Genomic DNA, 25,801 nt, shown 5'->3' on the forward strand with positions numbered 1-25,801 from the left:
TTGAGCGACCAACTCTTGATTTAGGCTCAGGTCATGCTCTTGCAGTTGGTGAGTTCGAGCCCTCCATCGGGCTCTGCACTGACATCGCAGAGCCTGCTTGGGATTCTCTCTCTCCTCTCTTTCTGCTGCTTCACCCCTGCTCTCTCTTTCTCTTTCTCTCAAGACAGATAAATAAACATTTAAAGAAAAGAAGTAGAAAGTATACATTGGATTTAGCATCAGGTTGTTCTTCACTGACCTTAGAGAGGGCAATTTCTGTGATAAGAATGGAACCAGGACTTCAGTGGGTTGAGGAGGGACTTAGGGATGAAGTGTAGACTAAACAAGTGGACAATTATTTCAAGGAATCGGACTGTGAAGAGAAGGATTTTCTTTAAAGGTGGGATAGTCTTGACTATATAGAGAGAGTGAAAGAAAGGAGCCAATGTAGAAAGGAAAACAGAAGCTACAGACGGGAGATTAGATAATGGTCCTTAGGGTCTGAGGAGATATGAGAGATTGAGGTCAAGAATATAGAGTAAATTTGGATGAGGTGTTTCCTACACTATACTGAGGACATTCCCTCTAATAGCCTCTATTTTTTGTGGAATAAAATAAATATTGCTAAAACCAACAAATGGTGGGATCATAGGTTTGTGCATGATAAAAGTTTGAAATAATTTTTGTGGAAGTGGAAAGGAGCAGAAAACAAACACCTAAATGGATTTCCAAGTAATACAGAATGTCCATCTGAGATGGAAGACTATATCTTTATTGGTGTCAGGACATAGAATTGTATGACTTTTTCCTAGCATTAACTGGCTAGCTGGGCTCTGGGTTCCCAGGACCTAGCTAGCTCAGGCTCTGAACAATAAGCTATCAGATGGTTTGTTTGGTTTTTGTTTTGTTTTGTTTTGTTTTGTTTTGTTTTGTTTTGTTTATGGATGCCGAGGTGACTGGAATGAAAAAGTTAATGGGAATCTTAAGTTTTTTTCTGACATGGTCATGGAGATGAAGTTATTTCAGGCCTTTTCAAACATTATCCACTAGTCAGTTTGCTTCTGTGTGCTGGAAAAGAATATTAGTGCCCAGCTGAACCACAATAGGATCAGGGCCATTTATTGTTAAAGTCTTTTGTTTTTGATGCAGGACAAAAGAAGAAATAAATATGAAAATTATTTTTATACTCATTATTTTTAAGATAATCAGAAAGTAGTTACTGATTCATGCCTCAATCATTAATAACTCTCAATAAATATTAGTAGTGCAATAAAAGGGCAAGAGACCAGAACCTCCATAACATAGAGCAGTGTTTTTTTATCTTAATATTAAATATTTAAGACCTATAAGTATAATGATATAATAAGTAGCCATATATCTACTCTTAGCTTAAGAAAAAAATTACCTAAAAAAAGAAAAAGAAAAAAATTACCTAAATATTAAAGCCTCCCATATCCCCCTACTTTGATAGAAACTCTATTCTGAATTTCATGTTTATCATTTCTCTGCAATTGTTTATATTGTATCTAAACAATATAATATTGTTCTTCTTGTTTTTAAACCTTATAAAAATTATTTCATACCATGTGTTTTCTGCAACTTTTTAATACTTAATATTATGTTTGTAAATTCATCTGGAAATTCATCATTCAGTGCAACTCTAGTTCATTGATTTTTTTTAAGTTTTTATTTTAATTCCAGTTAGTTAACATACAGTGTTACATTAGTTTTAGGTGTACAATATAGTGATTCAACTATTCCATACATCACCTGGTGCTCACCATGGCAAGTGCACGCCTTAATCTCCATCACCTGTTTAACCCCATCATCCCACCCTTTCCTCATCCGTTTTGTTTCTTAAATTCCTCATGAGTGAAATCATATGTATTTATCTTTCTCTGGCTTCTGTCACTAATAAGTGAAATACAGTATTCACTTATTATATCCCCTTATATTAATAAGTATTATAATAATACACTCTAGTTCCATCCATGTTGTTGCAAATGGAAAGATTTCATTATTTTTTACCACTGAAGAATATTTCATTGTATACTGATAACACATCTTCTCTATCCATTCATCTGTCGATGGACACTTAGGCTGCTTCCATAGTTTGGCTGCTGTAAATAATGATGCACACGTTCATGTATCCCTTTGAATCATTGTTTTTTTATTCAGGGTAAATACCCAGCACTGCTATTGCTAAATCATAGGGTAATTCTCCTTTAACTTTTTGAGGAACCTCCATGCTGCTTTCTACAGTGGTTGCACCAGTTTGCATTCCCACCAACAGTGCACACAGGTTCCCTTTTCTCCATATCCTCGCCAATACCTGTTGTTTTCTGTGTTGTTAATTTTAGCCATTCTGACAGGTGTGAGGTGGTATCTTATTGTAGTTTTAATTTGCATTTCCCTGATGATGAGTGATGTTGAACATCTTTTCATGTGTCTGTTGGCCATCCGGATGTCTTCTTTGGAGAGATGTCTGTTCATGTCTTCTGACCATTTTTTAATTGGATTATTTAGTTTTGGGGTGTTGAGTTTTATAAGTTCTTCTTATATTTTGGATATGAACCCTTTATTGGGTATGTCATTTGCAAATATCTTCTCCCATTCCATAGGTTGCCTTTTAGTTTTATGGATAATTTCCTTCACAATGCAGAAGCTTTTTATTATTTTATAGTCCTAATAGTTTATTTTTGCTTTTGTTTCCTTTGCCTCAGGGCATCTATCTAGAAAAAAGTTGCTACAGCCAATGTCAGAGAAATTACTGCCTGCGCTCTCTTCTAGGATTTTTATGGTTTCTGGTCCCACATTTAGGTCTTTAATCCATTTTGAGTTTATTTTTGTGTATGGTGTAAAAACATGGTCCAGCTTCATTCTTTTGCATATTGGTGTCCAGTTTTCCCAACACCATTTGCTGGAGACTTTTTCCCATTGGATATTCTTTCCTGCTTTATTGGAGATTAATTTACCATTTAATTGTTTATTTCTGGATATTCTATTCTGTTCCATTGATCTATGTATCCATTTTTGTTTTGATTGCTACAATTTTGTAATATAACTTGAAGTCTAGAATTGTGATGCCTCTAGCTTTGCTTTTCTTTTTCAAGATTTCTTTGGCTATTTGGAGTCCTTTGTGGTTCCATACAAATTTTAGGACTGTTTGTTCCACTTCTGTGAAAAATGCTGTTGGTATTTTGGTAGTGATTGTATTGAATGTGTAGATTGCTCTGGGTAATATAGATATTTTAACAATATTTGTTCTTCCACTCCATGAGCATGGAATGTCTTTCTATTTCTTTGTATCATCTTCAATTTCTTTCATCAGCGTTTTAAATTTTTCAGAGTACAGGTCTTACACCTCTTTGGTTAGGTTCATTCCTAGGTTTTTGTTGTTGTTGTTGTTGTTGTTGTTTGTTTGTTTTTTGGTACACTTGTAATGAACTTCATTCATTTTTCACTGCTTCATAGTATTTCATTATATGACTGTATTACAATGTATTTATTCATTCTCATTTTCGGTGGGGAGCTATCCACAAATATTTCAAATTCGTTTAATTAATTTATTTAAAATTTCCCCTAGCTTAATTGAGAATACTCTGAAGAATACTTTTAAATCCTACCTAGCTAGATAGTATCCATCTTTCTTCCCAGGAAAAAAATAAGTAGTCTATAAAGAAACTCTTGAAAAGCCAACATTTCATCTGAAGAATGTCTTATGTCCAATAGTAAATAGTATTTATGAACCTCCTCCCAATTTTTGATTTGCTCTTTGGCTAATTCTTTTATCCAATATGGGGGAAGTGAGGAGGGCAGTATAATGCTCTCCCTAATCTCTCAGTTGGATTTGCAAACAAATTAACCACTTTTTTGAGTGTGAAGGGATGTTTACACTCTGGTTGGGTACAACGCTTACTAAGTGTGAAAGAGAGCAATTCTTTAAAGTCTACAGGTTCTGGGGCACCTGGGTGGCTCAGTCAGTTACGGGTCCGACTTTGGCTCAGGTCATGATCTCATCGTTTGTGGGTTCAAGCCCCATGTCAGGTTCTGTGCTGACAGCAAACAGCATGGAGCCTGGTTCAGATTCTGTATCTCTCTCCCTCTCAGCCCCTCCCCTGCTCACACTCTGTCTCTGTCAAAAATAAATAAATATTTAAACAAATTTTTAGGGATGCCTGGGCTACTCAGTTAAGCATCCAATTCTTGGTTTTGGCTCAGGTCATGATCTCACGGTTCATGAGTTTGAGCCCACATCAGGCTTCAAGCTGACAGTGCAGAGCCTGCTTGGGATTCTCTCTCTCCTTCTCTCTCTGCCCCTCCCTCTCTCATTCTCTCTGTCTCTCTCTCTCAAAATAAATAAATAAATAAATAAATAAATAAATAAATAAATAAATAAATAAATAAAATAATTGAAATAAAATTGAAGTAAATTGAAAAAATAATTTAAAAAAACTTTTAAAGCCTGCGGATTCTAATGTTACTCTCTTTGCTTTTTCTCTCTCGGACATAACCCAAAGAGGATCCTCTCCTGTTTTAAAGATACTGCTACAGATGTACAGCAACTTGATATCTACCCATCTGCCATGGCTCATTTGTACACTCACACATGAATTAGGACATTCTGCATCTTGCTGCAGACTGCTAGTGCTTCTCTAGTGTGCTTGGCTATTATAGGTTGCTAAGCAATAATCCTAGTGTTTGCACTGATATGTAGAATAGAAGATGTGTGTTTGGTTACAACTCTAGTCAAACACTTCTCTCTTAGAGCCATAAAACCAAGAAAAGAGGAGGCACAGCAATAGCAGGGTTATAAATCAGGATTCTAAGCAAGCCTAACTGCAGTTCCCTTTTGATTGAGCAACCTCTGAATTCAAGGTTCATAAATTACAGCCCCAACTGCCCCAAGGGCAAATTAATTCTGAGGTTCAGTTGACTATAGTTTCAAACAGGTATAGGGTTTTTTAGCAGGTCTATGCGTGGACATTCCTAACCCTTTCACAGACTGACTGATTCGTTTATACATTCACTCTAATAAATATTTATAGATGTCTCACTTTGTGCCAGGAACTATGCTAAGCCCTGGAATTCTTTTTCAGGATTATCTTCCTAAACTCTTCATAGCATTAAGAGCCTTTCACATTCTTCCTCGACATGTATACCTTCAACCCTGTATTAATCTACCTTCTAACATGCAAAGACTTATTCAGGTACTTTGGGCATAAATGCTTTCAACTAAATAAGTAGGGACATAAAAGAATTCCTTGTTCATATTTTGAAATGCCCAGCCTTCAAAGTGACTTTTACCATTTCCAGCACTTAGTTCATGGCCCCCTGCTAGGCATGGCCTCAGTACCACCCTATTTAAGGACATATATAGGAATGAATTATAATCCACATTATAAGCTTTAGCAGACTCTTTCTTCACAAGAGGGCTTATAACATTAGTAGGACTGTCAGCTGATTAAACTGGTGCAAATTGACCCAGCAGGGCTACTCAACTACATGTGTGATGTTCTCCTTAAATATAGGTCCTGTCTGAAACTCAGCTGGCTTGATTTTTTTTCCACCTGGCTTGATTCTTAACATTTGTACATAAGGTAGAATGATTATAAAGAAACAAGGAGGAAAAGAACCACTATTAAATACTATTGGAATTAGGATTCAATAACTATAGGAAAATGTATTTTCCTACAAAATTGTTAATCTTAGGGCTGTGAAATAAGAACAGAGTTGAGAAAATATACTTTCTTTCTTTTCTTTTACTATTTTATTTTAAAGTAACCTCTACACCCGACATGGTGCTTAAACTCATAACTGCAAGATCAAGAGTCACATGTTCCACTGACTGAGCCAGCCAGGTGCCCCGAGCAAACACATTTTCAAAAAAAGATTTCTCAAAATGCAAGTTAAGTTCATACCCTGAAATGTATGATGACTAGGGTAAAGAAATGAGGAATTTTCATGGTACATTTAAACACAATATTTTCTTTGCAAAGATACATACTTGAGTGCGTTCTGAGAGCTGCCTGACAAGATAACATCATTTTAATTTTGAAAATATATAACAAGAATAAAGACACTTCCTTTGATATATCGAAATTGCATTAACAGTTCCTCTTCCCACTTCACACACACACACACACACACACACACACACACACACACACACACATTTACAAAGGGAGATTTAGAATATTAGGCTTAATAGTGCCTGGCCACCAAATAAATAAGTACATTGCCTTGCAACTGATATTGTAATAAGCAACTGCAATGTTTTCAGTATATAACACATACTGGGATGCACAGATTTAAACAAAACACACGTCCCTATAGCACAAACTGAAAAGCTATAACAGAAATTGAAAATACAGGAACAAGAAATAACACAAACTCTTGATTGATATGTTTTCTAGAGAGGTAATAAATTACATGATGGAATGCATGCGTGAGTGTTGCATGTGCAAATTTGGGCACAAACTGATTAAAGTGAACATCTAATTAAATTTATAACAAATTACCAAGATCCCAATTCTGTTTGGCATATTTAAAATAAAAGAGTTCATTTAAAAACCTGGCTGAGGAGCACCTGGCTGGCTCAGTCAGAAGAGTATGTGACTCTTGATCTTGGGGTTGTAAATTTGAGCCCCACCTTGAGTGTTAGAGATTACTAAAAATAAATAAATAAACTTAAAAAAAAACATGGCTGAAATGATTAAGGTAAAGGCAAAGTATATGTATGCAGCAATGGTGATGGAGGGTGGGAGTGAGGAAGAAGTAAAATCAAGAAATTGGGGTGGGTGGAGAGGCAGGTGGAGAGGGACTTTCTGAGAAACTTTTTAAAAGTTAGTGAAGCTATGAAAATAGTACAAGTTTATAATAAAAACAGAGTAAGTGTTGGAAAATTTGGTTCTTAATGTGTATGTATTATAATGTGTGTTGATAAGCAGAAATAGTAAATAACTGCTTTTAATTGGTTTAAGAGACAGAAAACCCTTTGGAGAAAAGTTAAGTACCTAAAAGCGGTAAGTAGCACCCATATAACAATTTATACTTTAGAAAATGCTTTAAATAATTATTATGGTAACTTGGCCTAGCACTGCCTAGCACATACTTAACACTTAATACTTGAAACTGAACAGAAGCACATTTCAATTAATTAAAATTGTTAAATTTCAAATATTGTAAAGAATTTTTTTGGTACAGGATTTCACTAAGTATCTAAAGTTTGAAGAACTGCAATGAAAGGGATGACTGTCTTTCCCACTTGTGTTTTGTCTTTGATCTGATACACTTCCAAGATGCATAATTATGTGGGATATGGGTTAAGGATGGGGCTAGAAATCAAACACAATAAATGTGTGGTCAAGTACAGAGGTAAAAAGGAGAAACAAACAAACAAACAAAAAACAATAAGCAGGCCAAATCATTTGTGTTCTTCATTTAATGTTTTCATTAATGGGTTGCCTGCTATGTATCAGTCAGATCTCAGCTAAATTTTCTCTTTAAGCACAGGATGAATAGTCATAAAGTTGCTTCAAAAATATTAATAGATGATGAAGGAAATACATTTTAAACTATTTCCCAAATTGTGTTTAAAATACCCCTGAGACTATATTTTTTTTAAGGCAAAATCTTAAGGAATGCATCCCCAGTGAAAACACAATTGTTTTAAATTCCATTGTGTAGGGGAAAGGCTAGTTCTATACCTTGGGATTTGATTTCATCTGTTGCTGTTTCTGGCACATTGCTGCTGGTGTCTAATGCAGAGCTGCTTGGTACGCTCTGTGAACTCTGAAAAGAGAAAAGAAATCCCAATTGTAAAATGAGTTACTTTTCTTCAAAGTTGCATCAACCCTCCCAATTAAAGAATGCAGATAAATGACTTATAGGAGTTACCAGACATATGTTTGATTTTTCTAGGATTTAATGCTGTGTATTAGAAGCAAAGACTGCTTACTGCATTGATAAGATAAAATATATTGGTTCAACATGTCATCCCATCCTTCTATGGCTAACAAAGTGATATGCAAAGAATATTATTTCAGACGTACATTAATCTTCAAATTATACAATACTTTCTAGAAACAATATTTGAGACCACTGCAAGATGAAAGTGGACTTTTGAAAATGCTACTGTTTTCTTCTACTATTAGAATCATCTTCTATGTTTGTGGTAGAAAGAAAAATATTTCATCTTAATTGAAATTAAAGGTTAGTTTTATGAATAAATGGTGGAAAAATCATTTTTTGTACTCATGTTGATGTAGTGTTAAAAGAACGATGATAATATTTTTAAGACTCATATTATTGAACTTAATGGTGAATCTATATAACTATTTTCTTTTTTTTAAGATTTTTTAAAGTTTATTTATTTTTGAGACAGAGAGAGAGAGAGAGAGAGAGAGAGAGAGAGAGAGAGAGAGAAAGGGGCAGAGAGGAGAGAGAGAATCCCAAGCAGAATCTGCAGTCAGCACAGTCAGATGCAGGGCTCCAACTCATGAACCATGAAATCATGACCTGAGCCGAAATCAAGAGTCAGAGGCTTAACCAACTGAGTCACCCAGGAGCCCCATATAACTGTTTTTGATCACATCCCTTTTTCTACAGAATATTCTTCCTCATTGAAGTCTTGTATTCAAATAAACACAAAGTTACTTAAATTATTAATATGGAAATTATATTTTCAGAATGAATAATGAAGTTATCCTAAAAACTGGTGGGTTTTGTACTTGGGGTAATGGTTCTGACCTTAGAATGCAACCTTTATTTATCTATAACTTGTAATAGCTTTTCACAAATAATTTATCTGTCCACAGACACTTCCTGCAACTGTCTCAGATGAGTCAGCTTAATGGTTAACATGAATTTGCTCATTTCCATTTGGCATTTTATTTATCCTTTTGGACATCCACATCTTTTCCTTCCTTTTGTAAAAAAAATTTTTTTTGAGAGAGCAAGAGGATGAGTGGGGGAGTGGCAGAGGAAGAGGGCAAGAGAATCTTAAGGAGGCTTCATGCACAGTGCGGAGCCTGATGCAGAGCTCAGTCTCTCAACATGAGATCATGACCTGAGGTGAAATAGAGTCTGATGCTTAACTGACTGAGGCACCCAGGCACCCCTCTTTTCCTTTTTCATAAGAAAATTAATTTGACCAGTGTATTCTCCAGCATTAACATCTGATTATTTATGAAAACTCTACCTCAGTAGGAACTTTCACTTCAGTTGCTTCCTGTTTCCTTTCTTTCTCTTCTTTTCCATTTTCCTGAAATGGAAACAGTATTAGTAAGTGGGATCCAAAAGAAGCTAAAGATAAAACTAACATCTTATACTCTAGTATAGCAAACTTTTTATGTAAAAAAATTTACATAATGGGCAAGCATCATACCAAATGAAATCACACAAAGTAGCCATATTAAAAATTCAAACAAGGGGTGCCTGGGTGGCTCAGTCGGTTAAGCGGCCGACTTTGGCTCAGGTCACGATCTCATGGTCTGTGAGTTCGAGCCCCACGTCGGGCTCTGTGCTGACAGCTCAGAGCCTGGAGCCTGTTTCAGATTCTGTGTCTCCCTCTCTCTGACCCTCCCCTGTTCATGCTCTGTCTCTCCCTGTCTCAAAAATAAATAAAACGCTAAAAAATTAAAAAAATTTTTCAAACAATAACAGACAGGTTATAAATGCCAACCAACTAGAAGGTTACTGTAACCCAACTATTATTTGAACCCCTTTTTCCAGCACTTTTGTCATGACCTGAGGCAGAATACTTCAACTAAAAAGAGAAGTAAATGACAAAATATGATCTTGCATCTCAATTTTCTCAAGAATGTTAAATCTCAAATCCTCTTATAATTAAATGGCTAGAAATCTATGTAAGCCAAGTACCTGAACAGGTTTGGATCCCTCTTGAGATGCTGGCTCACTCATCTGGACCACTAAAAGGTATCATCAAATAGTAGGGAACACTATTATCAGACCAATATTAATAACAGAAAGAAAATATTAAACAACAAAAAGTACTGTGGGAGACCAAAGTCACTCCCAACCCCCACTGCATCCCACCATTCTATTGAATGGTACTAAGTTCTCAACTGCTAAACTTTTCAAACTGTACTACTGTTACTGCTGTTGTTACTGCCCAAACCTAGATTAATGCTAGGCTAGTGCCCAGGGAGACAGGAAAGCTTAACCATAACAATCACCACCATTATCATTTTAAGAAAGAAACACACACACACACACACACACACACACACACACAGCAGCAGCAGCAGCAACAGTAATGCAAGTGAAGTTTTAAAAACATTATTATCATCATGGGGCACCTGGGTGGGTCAGTCGGTTAAGCGTCCCGACTTCGGCTCAGGTCACGATCTCACGGCTTGTGAGATCGAGCCCCATGTTCAGCTCTGTGCTGACATTCAGAGCCTGGAGCCTGTTTCAGATTCTGTATCTCCCTCTTTCTCTGTCCCTCACCTGCTCACATTCTGTCTTCCTCTCTCTCAAAAAAAAATAAATAAATAAACACAAAAATTAAAAAAATTTTTTTAAATATTATCATCCTTAATAATTTTTGAAATAACAAGATTAGGTGAAGTGAAACTCTGATGGCTACCCAATTCATCATGTATGAAAGGCATACAGATATTAGAATAATAATCTCACTACAAAGCATTTTTCTGAGTGGAGAGTTCTGAGAGGAATGTGATTTATCTTGCTTATTTATTCATATTAAGGAATTAAAGTGGATAATTATCTGATGCTTACTTCATTGCAAATGACTACAGTAATCAAAATTACTGCTGTGCCAAAAATCATTTAAGAATTTGTGTATATTTAGGCTAGGTGCTATATAAAAAGTAAATTTTATATACACGGCCTTTGCCTCTAGGACAGTTACAATCTAGGGACTATTTAATTTAAAATGGTTTCTTTAAACTATGCTAGAGTATTTGCATGTCTTTTTATCAACACATGTTCTAGCAGAATAAACCAGAAGTACTGCCTTTGGAGACAACAGATTCCAGCACTTAAGAATAGCTGCCTCAAAGCCTTTTTGAAGCAGTTCATAAATAAGTAATATCAAATAGATTTCTTTGGTAGGTCCCAATTGTACATTCTCACAGCCTGCTTTCTTTGCTTATGGTGTCCATCTCCTGAAATTACTAGAAGCTCCCTTCCATTTCTTTTAAAATCAGGGTTTTTTGATGCACCCAGATAAATTCAATGCGATAAACCTTTATTGGGTGCCTTCTATATGCAAGCATTGGGGTTAAAAAAGATAAATGAGACCTGTGCTCAGGGAGACAGGAAAACTTCCTTTGAAGAGTTCCTAGTTTAGTGATGAAAAAAAGGATTTACAGGTGCAGTTCAATCTGCACAGTGCAAAAGCAGAGGTGTTAAGGAACACATAGGAGTAAGCAATTAATTTTCCCAGGGAGTTCAGGGAAGTTTTCATAGAAATATTTCTAAACTGGATTTTAAAGGACTAGTAAGAAATTTTTGTGTAAAAGAGTGGGGAAGGGTATTTGAGGCAGAAGGAACAATACACACTAGGGTATAAAAGTTCAGGAAGTGAAGCATTCATGTACAGAGCTTAGTTATATAAAAGAAAATAGCAGAAGATGAGGCTAAAGAGGTAACTTTTGGGGCACCTGGATGGCTCAGTTGGTTAAGCATTCAACTTCAGCTCAGGTCAAGATCTCATGGTGCATGAGTTCGAGCCCTGCTTTGAGCTCTGTGCTGACAGCTCAGAGCCTGGAGCCTGCTTCAGATTCTGTGTCTCCCTCTCTCTCTGCCCCTCCCCCACTCACACTCTGTCTCTCAATAAATGTTTTTAAAAAAATTGTTAAGGTAACTTTTCAGTCTATAATGTTTATTCATGTGAAATCAAGGAGGATGGACTTTACTCTGTGCTTTTTTTTTTTTTTTTTTTTTTTTTTTTAATTTTTGGGACAGAGAGAGACAGAGCATGAACGGGGGAGGGGCAGAGAGAGAGGGAGACACAGAATCGGAAACAGGCTCCAGGCTCTGAGCCATCAGCCCAGAGCCCAACGCGGGGCTCGAACTCATGGACCGCGAGATCGTGACCTGGCTGAAGTCGGACGCTTAACCGACTGCGCCACCCAGGCACCCCTACTCTGTGCTTTTTAAGCACAGGACAGATGTGATCAAATTGGTGTTTTTAAAAAGTTAACTCTGCCAGCAATGACTATAATTATGAAGGATGGGGGGAGGGTGCACAGAATGAAGGTAAATTTTGCACCCGTAAATGTTGCACGTTTCAATGCCCCTCACTCTAATCTACTTTCTGCTAGACATTGCCAATACCCAACTACATCCCTTCAGCTTCACTTTTCAGTACATATGAATGGTCTCTGACTGCAAGCACCTGCAATTCTGTCTGAGGGCTTGTGCCAGTCCAAATGTGGGATGGCAAGAAGTGCCTGAGAGTTGATATCTTCTAGGAGAAGCCCTCAGCCAGTGATGAATAGGAAGCTGCATAGAGTTCAATGGGTGGAACATTTCTGTCTCCCAGAGTTCCCCAATGGGATAGAGCCTCAGTTGCCTCAGTGAAACCTGCCTAATAGTACAGGCTTCCCTCACTTTCCTGTATTACTTCCCTACTCCCTTGCCATTGTTTCCTGGAACCACCTCCCAAATGAACTTACATTTAACTCCTTGGATCAAGGTCTGTTCTGAAGGAACCTAAACTAAAACAGATATGATCATCAGGATTGGGGGCAAAGTTGGATCTAAAGAGAAAAAGAGAAATAGTTAAGGTTCACTGAGTGTTTTTTCATATTTATAAGGCTGAATGGATCATGATGCCATTAAATGAAATATGGAAAGGAGAGGAAAACAGGTTAGAGGAATGATAAGAGTTTGAGTTTGTAGGTTTTAACACATTTAAGATACCTGCTCAATAGTCTGATAGAAGTTTGCAGGCAGTAAGAATCTTAATGCCACTGAAATATATTGTGACTGAAATATATTGTAGGACGTCATGCAGAATCAAGTCCATTGGATAATGATAGAAGCACTGTCCAGTCTGAAGTATTAATTTGCATTTTAGTTACCCACAGTGCACAGCATTATTCACACCTCACACACCCGACTCATGAGATTCCAGAGTCATCCTACTTAGATTGTCAGCTCTGAGGCTGGGTTTTTGTGAATCTGGTAAGGGCCTTTCACATGCACTCCCAATAGATTTATAAATTGGTGAATTGCAGCATTTGACATCTTGATTGGCAAGACTGTCAGTCATAGATGAAAGGGTAGCTAGTTATCCTTGGGGAAGAGGTTTCTCAGTATAAGAAAGTAATCATACACAATTCTGATTTGTCAGACTAATAGAAGATAAGCAGTATCATATAGCTGGATTTCATGAGTCTTAAATCCTTGGGTACTGACAGAAAGATGCATTTGCAGGAAGATGCTAGTGGAGCTCACCCAATAAGAGTATCTTCTAGGAGAAGAAAAAAAAAAAAAGCTAAGGATAAACCCTTGCTGATGAACACTTAAAGGTAAGGCTAAGAAAGAAAAGCTAGTGTAAGATAGAGATAACTGCTGAGAATGGCAGGAGACCCCTGCAGCTATTGACCTGCATGCTGCGGGCTTGACTCTCATTACCAGCCTCTACTGCTGGGCGTATGCCATGGCAAGCTCCTGCAGTCCCACAGGTATATGCCAACAGCCAACATCTGTATAGCTGTTGATGGGTCTGAACTGAACCCTAACCCCTGTCATTGGTCTGAACAGCCCCTCTCACTTGCAGTTAACCCTATGGTTGTACATCTGCAAGACACCAGCCTCAACTCCCATCACTGGCCTCCCCTGACAAATGCATGCCTACAGCTGGCCCCAATGGTTACACATGTACACACTGACAACCAGGGCCCCTGCAGGTGCCTGTGTGCCTGCAGTTGGCCCCAGCCTCTGCTGAAGGACCTAGCCTTCACCACTGCACATCTGCCTGCAACTGGCCCCTGCAGCCACCCCCCTCAACTAGCCCCATAGCTAGGAGGGTGCACACCACTGGCTATGGTCACCATCACTGTCTGGCATGTCCCTAGCCACTAGACTGGAGATGCCATTAAAGAATCCAACAGTCCTTGCAGACATTGTGGACTGCCTACAGCTCTCACAAAGGATCATGTAACTGACGTTATGGACCACAGCTTTTGGAGCCAATGAGACACCATGCCACCTCCACCCATCCCCATCTACAGATGCTACCTGCCCTCACACTTGGTATCCTGCAGTACTAGACCATGGGTCACAGCATGTGCCAAAATGCCCCCAACCACAGGTGAAAGTCTTTCCTCACCAAACTCATTCCATAAAATCTGGAAGAGACAACTGCTTTTTCAAATGCACAAACACCTATGAAGGTGACAGGGATCACAAAGAATCAGGGAAACCACTGACACCACTAAAGGAATGTAGTAAACTTCTAGTAATGGACCCCAAAGAAGTAAAGATTCATAAACTACCTAACAAAGAATTCAAAATAATTGTATTAAAGATGCTCAGAGTGCTAACAGAGAACACAGATAAACAATTTGATGAAATAAGAAAAACAATAGAAGAATGAAATGATAAATTCCACAAAGAGAAAATATAAAAAAGAACACCAGAAATTTCAGAGCTGGAGAATACAAGGACTGAAATGAAGAATTCAAAAAAGAGCTTCAATAGCAGATGAGACCAAGCAGAAGAAAGTTAGTAAATCTGAATACAGATTATTTTATTGAAGTATAGTTGACACACAATGTGACATTAGTTTCAAGTGTACAACATAGTAATTTGACAAGTCTGTACATTATGCTATGCTCACCACAGGTATAGCTATCATCTGTTACCATAAAATGCTATCACAATACCACTGACTATATTCTCTATGTTGTACCTTTAATTCCTGTGACTTATTCATTCCATAACCGGAAGCCTGTATTTCCCACTCCCTTCACCTATTTTGCCCATCCCTCAACATCCTCCCCCTGAAAACCATCTCTTTGTTCTCTATATTTATTAGTTGTTTCTACTTCTTGTTTGTTTGGGGTTGTTTGTTTGTTTGTTTTTTAGATTCCATGTATAAGTAAAATCATATGGTATCTGTCTTTCTCTGACTTACTTCATTTAGTGTAATATCCTCCAGGTCCATCCATGTTGTCACATATGGCAAGACCTCATTCTTTTTTATGGCTGAATGATATTCGCGCGTGTGTGTGTGTGTGTGTGTGTGTGTGTGTGTGTGTGTGGACATCTTTGTCCATTCATCTGTCAATGGGTGCTTGGGTTGCTTTCACACCTTGGCTTTTGTATATAATGCTGCAATAAACATAGGGGTACATACTTCTCCTTGAATTAGTGTTTTCATTTTCTTTGTGTAAATACTCAGTAGGAACACAGATCATTTGAAATGATCCAGTCAGAGAAAAGCAAAGGGGAAAAAAATGAAGGGGAATGAAGAAATCCTATGGGATTAATGGGACACCATTAAGAGAAACAACCTATGTATTATGAGAATCTAAGGATAGAAAGGGACAGAAAGCTTATTTAAAAAAAATATGCCTGAGAACTTCCCAAATCTGGGGGCATATTTGCACATTCAAGTTCATGAAGTTGCAAACAAATTCAACCCAAAGAGATCTTCCCCAGGACACGTTATAATAAAACTTTCAAAAATCAAAGACAAAGATAAATCTTGAAAGCAGCAATAAAAAGAAGTGTGCTACTTACAAAGGAACTCCATAAGACTATCAGTGGATTTCTTAGCAGAAGACTTAAAGGCCAGGAGAGAGTGGGGTGATATACTTTAAGTAACCAAGAATACTCTATCTGGTAAAGTTTTCAGAAATGAAGGAGAGACAAAGTCTTTCCCAGTCAAACAAAAGCTGAGGTTAGTTCACCACCACTAGAACTGCCTTATAAGAAATGATGAAAGGAGTTCTTCAAGCAGGCATGAAGAGACACTAATTAGTAACATGGAAACATGAAAATATAAAACATATTGATAAATTTAATTATATAGTCAAATTCAGAATATTCCAATACTGTAATCTGGTAGTGTGTTAATCAGTTAATTCTAGTATAAAGGTTAAAGGACACAAGTATTATAAATAACTATGGCTACAATATTTGCTAATGGATATATAATATAAGAAGATGTAAATTGTGGCCTCAAAAACAAAATGGGAGGGGTGCCTGGGTGGCTCACTCAGTTAAATGTCAGACTCTTGATTTTGGCTCAGGTCATGATCTCATGGTTCATGAAATCAAGCCTCACATCGGGCTCTGTGCTGACAGCGTGGAGCCTGCTTGGGATTCTCTCTCTCTGTCTCTCTCTGCGCCCCTGCCCAAATAAATAAATTTTTTTAAATGGGAGGGTAAAAGGGTAGACTCTTTGTCTGTAACTGAAATTAAATTGTTATCTGCTTAAAATACACTGTTGAATCTATAAGATGTTTTATGTAAGCCCCATGGTAACCACAAAGCAAAAATCCACAGTAGATGCACAAAAGATAAAAAGAATGCAATCAAAGCATACCACTATGGAAAATCATCAGCTCACAAAGGAAGGTGGTAAGAGAGGAAGAAGGCAACAAAGAACTATGAAACAGCCAGAAAACAATTAACAAGATGACATGATTAAGTTCTTCCCTATCGATAATTACTCTAAATTCATATGGATTAAATTTTCCATCAAAATGCAGAGTGGCTGGATGGATGAAAAACAAGACCCAACTATGTGCTGCCTAAACAAGAGACTCACATCAGCTTTAAGGACATACATAGGCTCAAAGTGAAGGGATAGAAAAAGATATCACATGCAAGTGAAACCAAAATAGAGGAGAGGTAGCTATATTTACATCAGACAAAATAGACTTTAAGCCAGAAGCTGCAACAAGAAACAAAGAAAGTCATTATAGAATGATAAAGGGGTCAATTCATCAAGAATTATGGGTTTCAGTGTTAACTGAATTCACATCCCAGCCAAGTTACTCATGTGAAAATTGGGGCACTGATTGGGAAGAAGGACCTCATTCCAAATTTCCAAGATTTAGTGGAACTAGGAGACTAATAATCTCAAACTCCTGAGTCACTCTAGCCTCTCTTGCAAATGGAGGCAGTTTGTCCTCCTGTATTTGTGGAGACTAGCCTTCACTAAATTGAAAACCTTGTAAAAATCTCATCTGAGTCAACTGCCTTGGTAGGGACTCCCATTTTCCTGAAGATTCACCACAACCACCTCTTACTTCTAGTAGACTCATAACTACAGTCAGATGTTCAAATGCCCCAGCAGGGCAAATACAAAGTCTGACCAGGAGGAAATAGCTTTTACAGCAAAAGACTCTCAGGATTTGCATATATAGTGACAAAAATCCAGGGAATATGTGAGAGTATACTATAAGGGAGTTAAAGCAAGGAGCACAGAATATAATGTTGAGTTGGTTAGAATTTATTAATATGGGTACACTTATCAGACATTAAGGATTTAATGTTCTAGCATCTACAGCTGTAAGTGATGCTAACCATTTATTTGGTAAACTCACTGAAACTTGGACTCCACAGTGGCCTGTGTTTTAAATTGAGATACTGGAACATCCCTGGCATCGTGTAGGAAGAAATCCAAAGACTTAGGAAGACAGGAATGTTGGAGTATATTTATCACATATTGGCTTGCACATCCACTCCCTCCAAGTATATCCTCTGTGAGGATTCTGGGAACATCCCCTTACCAACGCACTGAAAATTATATTAGTGAGTGGGAGTATTTACATCTTTGAAAAGCTCTATAGTGGCTTTCTTCTGTAGGTTAGGCATGTGGGATGACCCATTTCTGAGTAGCAGAAGTTAAACATTACTGTTTAACCACCAAAGACAAAGCAGGCACATTTACTATAAAGAGAAGTAGAAATATAGGGGCACCTGTGTGGCTCAGTCAGTTGGGCATCCGATTCAGCTCAGGTCATGATCTGACAGTACGTGAGTTCGAGTTCCGCATCGGGCTCTGTGTTAACAGCTCAGAGCCTGGAGCCTGCTAAAGATTCTGTGTCTCCCTCTCCCTGCCCCTCCCCTGCTCATGTTGTCTCTCTCTCTCTCTCTCTTTCTCTCTCTCTCTCAAAACTAAGTAAACATTTTTTAAAAGAGAGAAGTAGAAATATAGTGGTAATCAGATGCTTTTTTGACCCTCACCGATCTTTGTGGCTAAATGATTATGATGGTTGTAGGAATAAAATAGATGACCAGCCTACTGAAATGTTGGTCACCAACATTTAGTATAAAAAATCCATATATGGTGGCCAAAAATATGACTTTAGTCACCACAGTAGAGAGTTCTGACCTCTTACCAGTTACCAGGCCTAAGCCCCATAACTGAAGGCAAGGTTGCATCCCCTTAAAGGAGGCTACTGTAGCACTGCCATTAGTATATACTGAAAATCTTCCTCCAAGTCTTCTTTACAAGGAGCTGTGGCCATCTCCTAAAATGACTGTGTGCCAGGGAAAAAGAAATATTCAGGTTTTTCAGGGATTTCTAAACATTGGCACTAAATTGATGTTAATTCCTGGGGACTCTAAATGCCACTGCAGCCCACCAGTTTAAGTGTGGGCTTTGTGGTGCACAGGTGAGAAACTGTGTCTCTCTCTCTCTCTCTTTATGGAACAGCTTAGGATCATTTAATTACAGTTCTTAGAACGCTTGTTTAGGGGCTTATGAGTATAGAGGTTGCTGCTAGTTCCTGGTTGCTAGAAATCTCCAGTCCTCTACAGTTAAGGGGACTTGTCCAAGTGGAGGTTAGTGCCTCATACTCCACAGCCAATGTTGTAGCTGACTCTGGGCTGGTGGGGGTTGTAGAGTCATGAAAGAGTGGGGAGGAATATGTGGGGGTCTAAGAACATGGCTGTGGTATTCCTAGAGTTGCTACATAAACAACTGTAATTGCCTGTATCTTGTTTAAGAAGGCATTGTATGCTAGAAGACAAAAAAAAAAAAAATGTTACAATAGCACCACAAAGAGGGTAAAGAGGATGGTCTGGTGAGAACCCAGAAACTTCTGGAGGACACCCGAATCTTCACACTGATTTTTCTCCATTCTGACATCTGCATGGACATGGAAGACTTTGCTTGCTGGGATGTCTAGCAAAGTAATACTGAACTGCACATGGCCCAACATGAGGGTCTCAGGAAGAAGTATTGCTGCAATGCCCATGGCCTGACTTGGGGTCCTTTAAGATTAGCACGATTTCTCCCAGTGGTGACGAGGAGTTTGAACACAGTTGAATTGGGGTCAATTGGTGAGTTAGGTCTTTGAGGTCGTAGCGGAGTATTAACCTTGATGATGCATTGACCACCACCTGGTTTCCCTAAGGGAAAGAAATCTAAAGGGATTTTTGCCTTTACAAAAAAAGGCAGAAAGTAAAAATAGCATTCAGCGTTTGTTTTGAGGCAAGTCATTATAGAGGCAGCATGCATCCTAAGCTCCTTCCCAGGAGCCACACTCAGCAGCTCAGCATTCAGCAACCGTAGCTTTGAACTGTGTCTGAAGCATCTGTGCTTTATCTCGACATATATCGTGCATCAATTAACAAGATGTGTCCTGAGGAAACAGAAAAGCCTAAAAGAGTTGATTTTTTGGGGTCTAGGAATGTTCAAAAATTTTTGCCATATAAATAAATGGTAATTGCTTCTTTGCTTTATGTCATTCTGGCTTGCAGAAGGTTTCACAGGAATGTCATACTTTCAGACTGTGGGGAAAACCTGTACTTTCTTCACTTGGCTTCCAAGATAACAATACTTGAGTTTTTCTTTCACTTCCCTAGTCGTTTTTTATGTCTCTCCTGTTGGTTACTCTTCTTTTCTTAGAGTTCTAATATTGGAGTTCCTCCAGAGCTTAGTCCTTGTACCTCCCTTTTATTTTTTAAAAGTTTTTAATTCCAGTTAGTTCACAGTGTGATTTTAGTTTCAGGTGTACAATAAAATGAATCAACAATTCCATACATCACCCAGTACTCATCACGACAAGTGCATTCCTTAATCCCTATCACCTATTTAACCCATTCCCCACCCCACAATCCCCCCGAGAAATTGAGTCTTAACTCAAGTTTGAATCAGTGGATTAAGTAAATCCACAGAACCACTCTATAGTGATTTCATAAGTTCCTGTGTGTATAATTAGAATAGATACATGGTAACTGGCAGAATTTTCAGTTTAGAATTCCAGATCAGAATTTCTGATCGTGAAATAAGGAGGCTTATAGTATGAAGAGTCAAGTTGTAGCCCTTGGAAATTTCCCTCCCCCACATATACATATACCAGGAGAGTAAACAAAAAATATTGTTTTCCTGGGATGACAGAATGGGGATTTACAGAGATTAGTAACACCAATAAAGATGTGAAAGCAGCAGGGAGTGATGAAACCTATCTCATGCCAACTTAACTTGCCCGTTCGGTCTGTGAAGAAGGTGGATGGATTTTGGAGAATGTAGATTATTATAAATTTAATCAGGTGATGTCTGCTTGCAATTGCAGCTGCTTTCTGCATGTAGTATCTTTACTGGAGCAAATCAACATACCCCCTGCTACCTGGTATGCAGCTATTGACCTAGCAAATGCTTATTTCTCCATACAAATTGGTAGAGAACACCAGAAGCTATTGGCTTTTACTAGGCAAAGCCAACAATGTAACTTCACTGTCTTGCCCCAGGGCTATGACAGTTCTCCTTCTCTCTACCATGATGTAGTCCACAGAGATTTTGAGCATCTTGACCTTCCAATCGGCATTGACTTGGTCCACTACATTGATGACATTATACTCATTGGATATGAGGCGCAGGAAGAAGCAAGGTCTTTAACTATCTTTGTGAGATATATGCAAACCAGAGGATGAAAGATAAACCCCATTTCTGGTACCAGTTTTCACATCAGTCAAATGCCAGTTACTACATCATTATCTCAGCTCTCAACTCACCCTTTTGTGTTATTCTTTGATGCTGGAGCTGGGACTCTGAAAACCACATTTCTTTGCCTTGCCAGGTGGTCCTGTTAAGCTCTGTTAACTGGTGGCACCAGAGGGAGAACCCGAGACTGTGGGGGGGCAAGAGAATTGTTCCTTCCTGTCTACCTCAAGACTGCCTCCTATAGCCTTTTGGTTTCTGTGTGCTTTATGCCAGCAATGGTTCTTCATCCTGGTAGCAGCAGGCCCTTTCTGCAGCAACAACTGAATCCAGTTTGTAGTTTTTCTACAGTTTTGTACATTTCATCGACTCAAAGACATCAACACCAGCCAGCCATTGTTCCTGCCTTAGAGGTCTGGGTCCCACAGAATCCCTCCTCTGAGGTCAGGGACACCGACACCAACTGAGCAGCATCTTCTCATACATCTGAGTTTCAACTGAGGGGTCACTCCTCTGTTTGTAAGTTTCTTCCTTTGCTTCATTTTTTTCCCCCAGCTCTAGATGTGGTAACATTTGCTCCCTCTATAATACCTTGGATTTCTCTTTTTAGCTTTGTAGTCACTTCCTTCACTTTATATCTGGGTAACAATTCTTGTTAAATTATGTATTCATGGCACAAAAACAGACACTCAGATCAATGGAACAGAATAGAGAACACAGAAATGGACCCACAAACATATGGCCAACTAATCTCTGACAAAGTAGGAAAGAACATCCAATGGAATAAAGACAGTCTCTTCAGCAAGTGGTGCGGGGAAAACTGGACAGTGTCATGCAGAAGAATGAACTCAGATCACTTTCTTACACCATACACAAAAATAAACTCAAAATGGATGAAAGACCTAAATGTAAGACAGGAAGCCATCAAAATCCTCAAGGAGAATGCAGGCAAAAACCTCTTTGATCTTGGCCGCAGCAGCTTCTTACTCAACACGCCTCCAGAGGCGAGGGAAACAAAAGCAAAAATGAACTACTGGGACCTCATCAAAACAAAAAGCTTCTGCACAGAGAAGAAACAATCAGCAGAACTAAAAGGCAACCGACAGAATGGGAGAAGATATTTGCAAATGACATATCAGATAAAGGGTTAGTATCCAAAATCTATAAAGAACTTATCAAATTCAACACCCAAAAAACAAATAATCCAGTGAAGAAATGGGCAAAAGACATGAATAGACACTTCTCCAAAGAAGACATCCAGATGGCCAACCAACACATGAAAACATGCTCAACATCACTGATCATCAGGGAAATCCAAAGCAAATGAGATTACCCCCTTCAGAATGGCTAACATTAACAACTGTCGGAACGGCTAACATTAACAACTGTCAGAATGGCTAACATTAACAACTCAGGCAACAACAGATGTTGGCGAGGATGCGGAGAAAGAGGATCTCTTTTGCATTGTTGGTGGCAATGCAAGCTGGTGCAGCCACTCTGGAAAACAGTATGGAGGTGCCTCAAAAAACTAAAAATAGAACTATCCTATGACCCAGCAATTGCACTACTAGGCATTTATCCAAGGGATACAGGTGTGCTGTTTCGAAGGGACACATGCACCCCCATGTTTATAGCAGCACTATCAACAAGAGCCAAAGTATGGAAAGAGCCCAAATATCCATCAGTGGATGAATGGATAAAGAAGATGTGGTATATATATACAATAGAGTATTACTCAGCAATCAAAAAGAATGGAATCTTGCCATTTGCAACTATGTGGATGGAACTAGAGGGTATTATGCTAAGTGAAATTAGTCAGAGAAAGACAATCATACGACTTCACTCATATGAGGACTTTAAGACACAGAACAGATGAACATAAGGGAAGGGAAGCAAAAATAATATAAAAACAGGGAGGGGGACAAAACATAAGAGACTCTTAAATATGAGGAACAAACAGAGGGTTATTGGAGGGGTAGTAGGAGGGGGGATAGGCTAAATGGGTAAGAAGCATTAAGGAATCTACTCCTGAAATCATTGTTGCACTATATGCTAACTAATTTAGATGTAAATTAAAAAAATAAAATTAAAAAATTATCTATTCAAATAACTGGTATGATTTCCATTTCCTATATGGACACTATTGAAGTTAGTACAAATAAGTTTAAGAAAAATGACAACCAGGTGAAGGCAATACATGACTCGTTCATACTCTAGCTATTATATATTCCACCTGTACTAATTAATTTATAGTCATGTTACTTTGTAATATAATCACTTCAAATGTAAGGAATTGAATTATTAAAAACAGAAGTATGATTTCTTTCTCCCCGTTTTAACCAGCTTAGCTATATAAACCATAGTCTTTTAAGTGACACACTTCATTTAGTACATAATAAATGAGTTACAGGTGTACCGCAAGATAGTTACCTATCCAGCCCTATGAGGGTCTGAAAGGACTGGAGTCATTGGTGCCTCTACATAATTCACCCCTGGCCAAAAGCAATTTGTTCGAAGGATTCTCAGAGAGTAGCTCAAAATAATCAGAGACTGATGATCCACTCTAGTGTCCCCCATGGTCCCATAGGAGCCAAGCATAATAAAGAATTTGCTTTATTAAAGCAAGTATCCTTTAATAAAAGAGCAAAGCCAAGGAGTATTCTACTACCAGGGCATCACCTTCCAAAGCCAGTTGCAGTGAGTATTGCTGCTTGTCATAAACACTGAGCCTTAGAGCTGCTGGAAGAGTGCATGTTCCAGGTACCCAAGGGGCAGGACTCACAGCCTAAGGTGTGGCCAGGAAACACAGGGAGGCCTGCAAGATACTCCTTATGGACTCAACCCCCAATATCTCTCTTCCTATATATTGAATTCTTCCTTTTCTTCATGGCTGATATGCCCTTTTAGTTACATACAAATTAGCTGCAGGATTTTCATTTTAATAACATAGTCATACTCTGCAAATTAGAGTTTGACCATTATTTTGTAATATATAACTGATATGAAAAAGTGGATTATGAAACCAGTCATGTTATCATAAGATATTGCCACCTTACATTTGCCACTAGGAAAAAAGTAAGAGTGATTAGAGTCAAATATAATTTATACTTGTAACTTTTTAATTGTGAAAATTATTTTAAATTTATCACTTAGTTGCATGAATTATATTCTCATCAATAATGACTAACAAGTGATCATTGTTGAATTGTCTTGTTCAGGAATTATGTGCAGTCATTTCAATCATAAGACTCTACATTTCTTGTGAGACTAGTTTCGTGGTGAGCAACTCCTTTAACTTTTGTTTATCTGGGAAAATCTTTATCTCTTCTTAAATTCTGAATGATGACCTGAAATGTTAAATGGAATTCCTCTTTCTATTTGTTTTTGGTTTTTGTTTACAGGGAATTTTTTAGTACTTCACTGTGGGTGCGATGGCCAAGGGGCTGTCTGGGGTCTACTTTTGGGAAGGTCCTGAGGTGGGACTGGCTGGGAAGATGCCAGTGATGGTTTTATGACAGAAAGTGCCTTAATTTCAGTAAGTTGCTGGATCAGTGTGGGAACCAGGAACTCAAGGGTCCTAGAGGAATTGCTACACCCCCAGTGTATGGTCAGCTGTTAGGCTTTATAATGACATGAATAATGGAAGATATCTTTGGAAAAGGATACTATAGAATCTGTAAATTCTGAACTTGGGGGAATTTGGTCAGTAGGACAAAGAATCTGGAGAGAGATTTTCCTGGAATCTACATGACCTTCAACGCACACCAGTGGTCTGAGATGGTCTGGCCAATCATAGAAGCACTTAGAGATGCCACAAAGAGAAGAGCCTTCACCCTAGTCTCTCAAGCCTACACCTCCATAAAGAGCCAACGACTTTGCAGCCGTTGTCAGGCTCCTGTGGAAGAGGCTGTGAAAGGTACATTAGAACAAGGATGGCAAGCCCACTTCACCACAAGAATGTTATGCCCAAAAAACCAGTTGCAGGGGCCCTGGATGTTTCCTTCAACTGGATCATTCCCTCATCAGAACCTGCCCCAATTCCACCAATCCCCAACAAGCAGCAGTTAGCCAGACTGACCAATTATGTGGCTTTCATCAAAAGCTGATATATCATTCTGAATTCAAGATCCACCTTCAGAATCCTGTATACTGACAAATATAGAAATGTAAAATTTTTATTTTCAATTTATTGGTGGATGGATTAGCACCCCAGCATTCCCTACTGAGTATGTGATAAAATACATATATATAGTATATTATATGTATTTTGTCCTTAAACATTATGCTGAATAGTTGTTGAAACAATTTTTGTTTTGTAATATTTGACAATTTGGATGGAACCCGTCAGTATTATGCAGTTTATATTTCCTAGTGACTATAAAACACAGATTTCCTGCTTCATGTGGGACAGTGGTTGTCAATTGTTTGTTCCTGCCGTGGCACAGCACACCCCCCAGTCTGCACCGATGGTTAAGAGTTACAGTGATTCATGTGGGATTTGAGAAAGACTGTCCCCAGAGGCAGTATCTGAGCTGCTGAGGATTCCTATCCACCCTCTTCAGAGAATGTGCTCTCCTTTCTCCTCACCTCCTGAATATCACACACAGAATGCTGAAATGTAGATGAGGAACAAAAGACCATTTCCTCAGTAAAGCAGTGTGTTAACTTCACATCTTTTCCTGGTAGTGTTAGTACATCCAGTGTACTGGCAGTGGAGGGTTTGTCATGAAAATGTGACTATTTAAGACCCTGAGGAGACATATTAGATGTAATATTCCTTTTAGGAGCAGGGAAATGTAGGGTGGAAAGCATTATATTGGCAAAGTTATTAAGATAAGTGATACACTTTGCCCAACTGGCCTGCAGCCTACTGGTTGCTTATACTTATCCTTTGGTTCAAGTTCTGCCTTTTGGAAAAAT

General features: G+C 38.3%; 1 protein-coding gene and 1 pseudogene across 1 annotated transcript in view; one reads left to right on the plus strand and one right to left on the minus strand.

Moving 5' to 3' along the window:
* The window catches only part of EFCAB5 (EF-hand calcium binding domain 5), a 208,014-nt gene that overhangs the window by 166,829 nt on the left and 15,384 nt on the right, over nt 1-25,801 (minus strand). Inside the window, exons 3-6 of the mRNA XM_047080691.1 lie at nt 12,648-12,684; nt 9,862-9,911; nt 9,182-9,244; nt 7,689-7,773 (exon numbers count right to left, since the gene is read on the minus strand). Coding sequence (XP_046936647.1) covers nt 7,689-7,773; nt 9,182-9,244; nt 9,862-9,903 — 190 coding nt within the window. The 5' untranslated portion in view covers nt 9,904-9,911; nt 12,648-12,684. The remainder of the gene's footprint in view (nt 1-7,688; nt 7,774-9,181; nt 9,245-9,861; nt 9,912-12,647; nt 12,685-25,801) is intronic.
* Nucleotides 24,425-24,987, plus strand: LOC124513002 (COP9 signalosome complex subunit 8-like; annotated as a pseudogene).

Source organism: Lynx rufus, unplaced genomic scaffold, assembly GCF_022079265.1.
Source record: "Lynx rufus isolate CCGP_SWC_20201006 ecotype Redwood Valley unplaced genomic scaffold, mLynRuf1.p SCAF_18, whole genome shotgun sequence".
Lineage (NCBI taxonomy): Eukaryota > Metazoa > Chordata > Mammalia > Carnivora > Felidae > Lynx > Lynx rufus.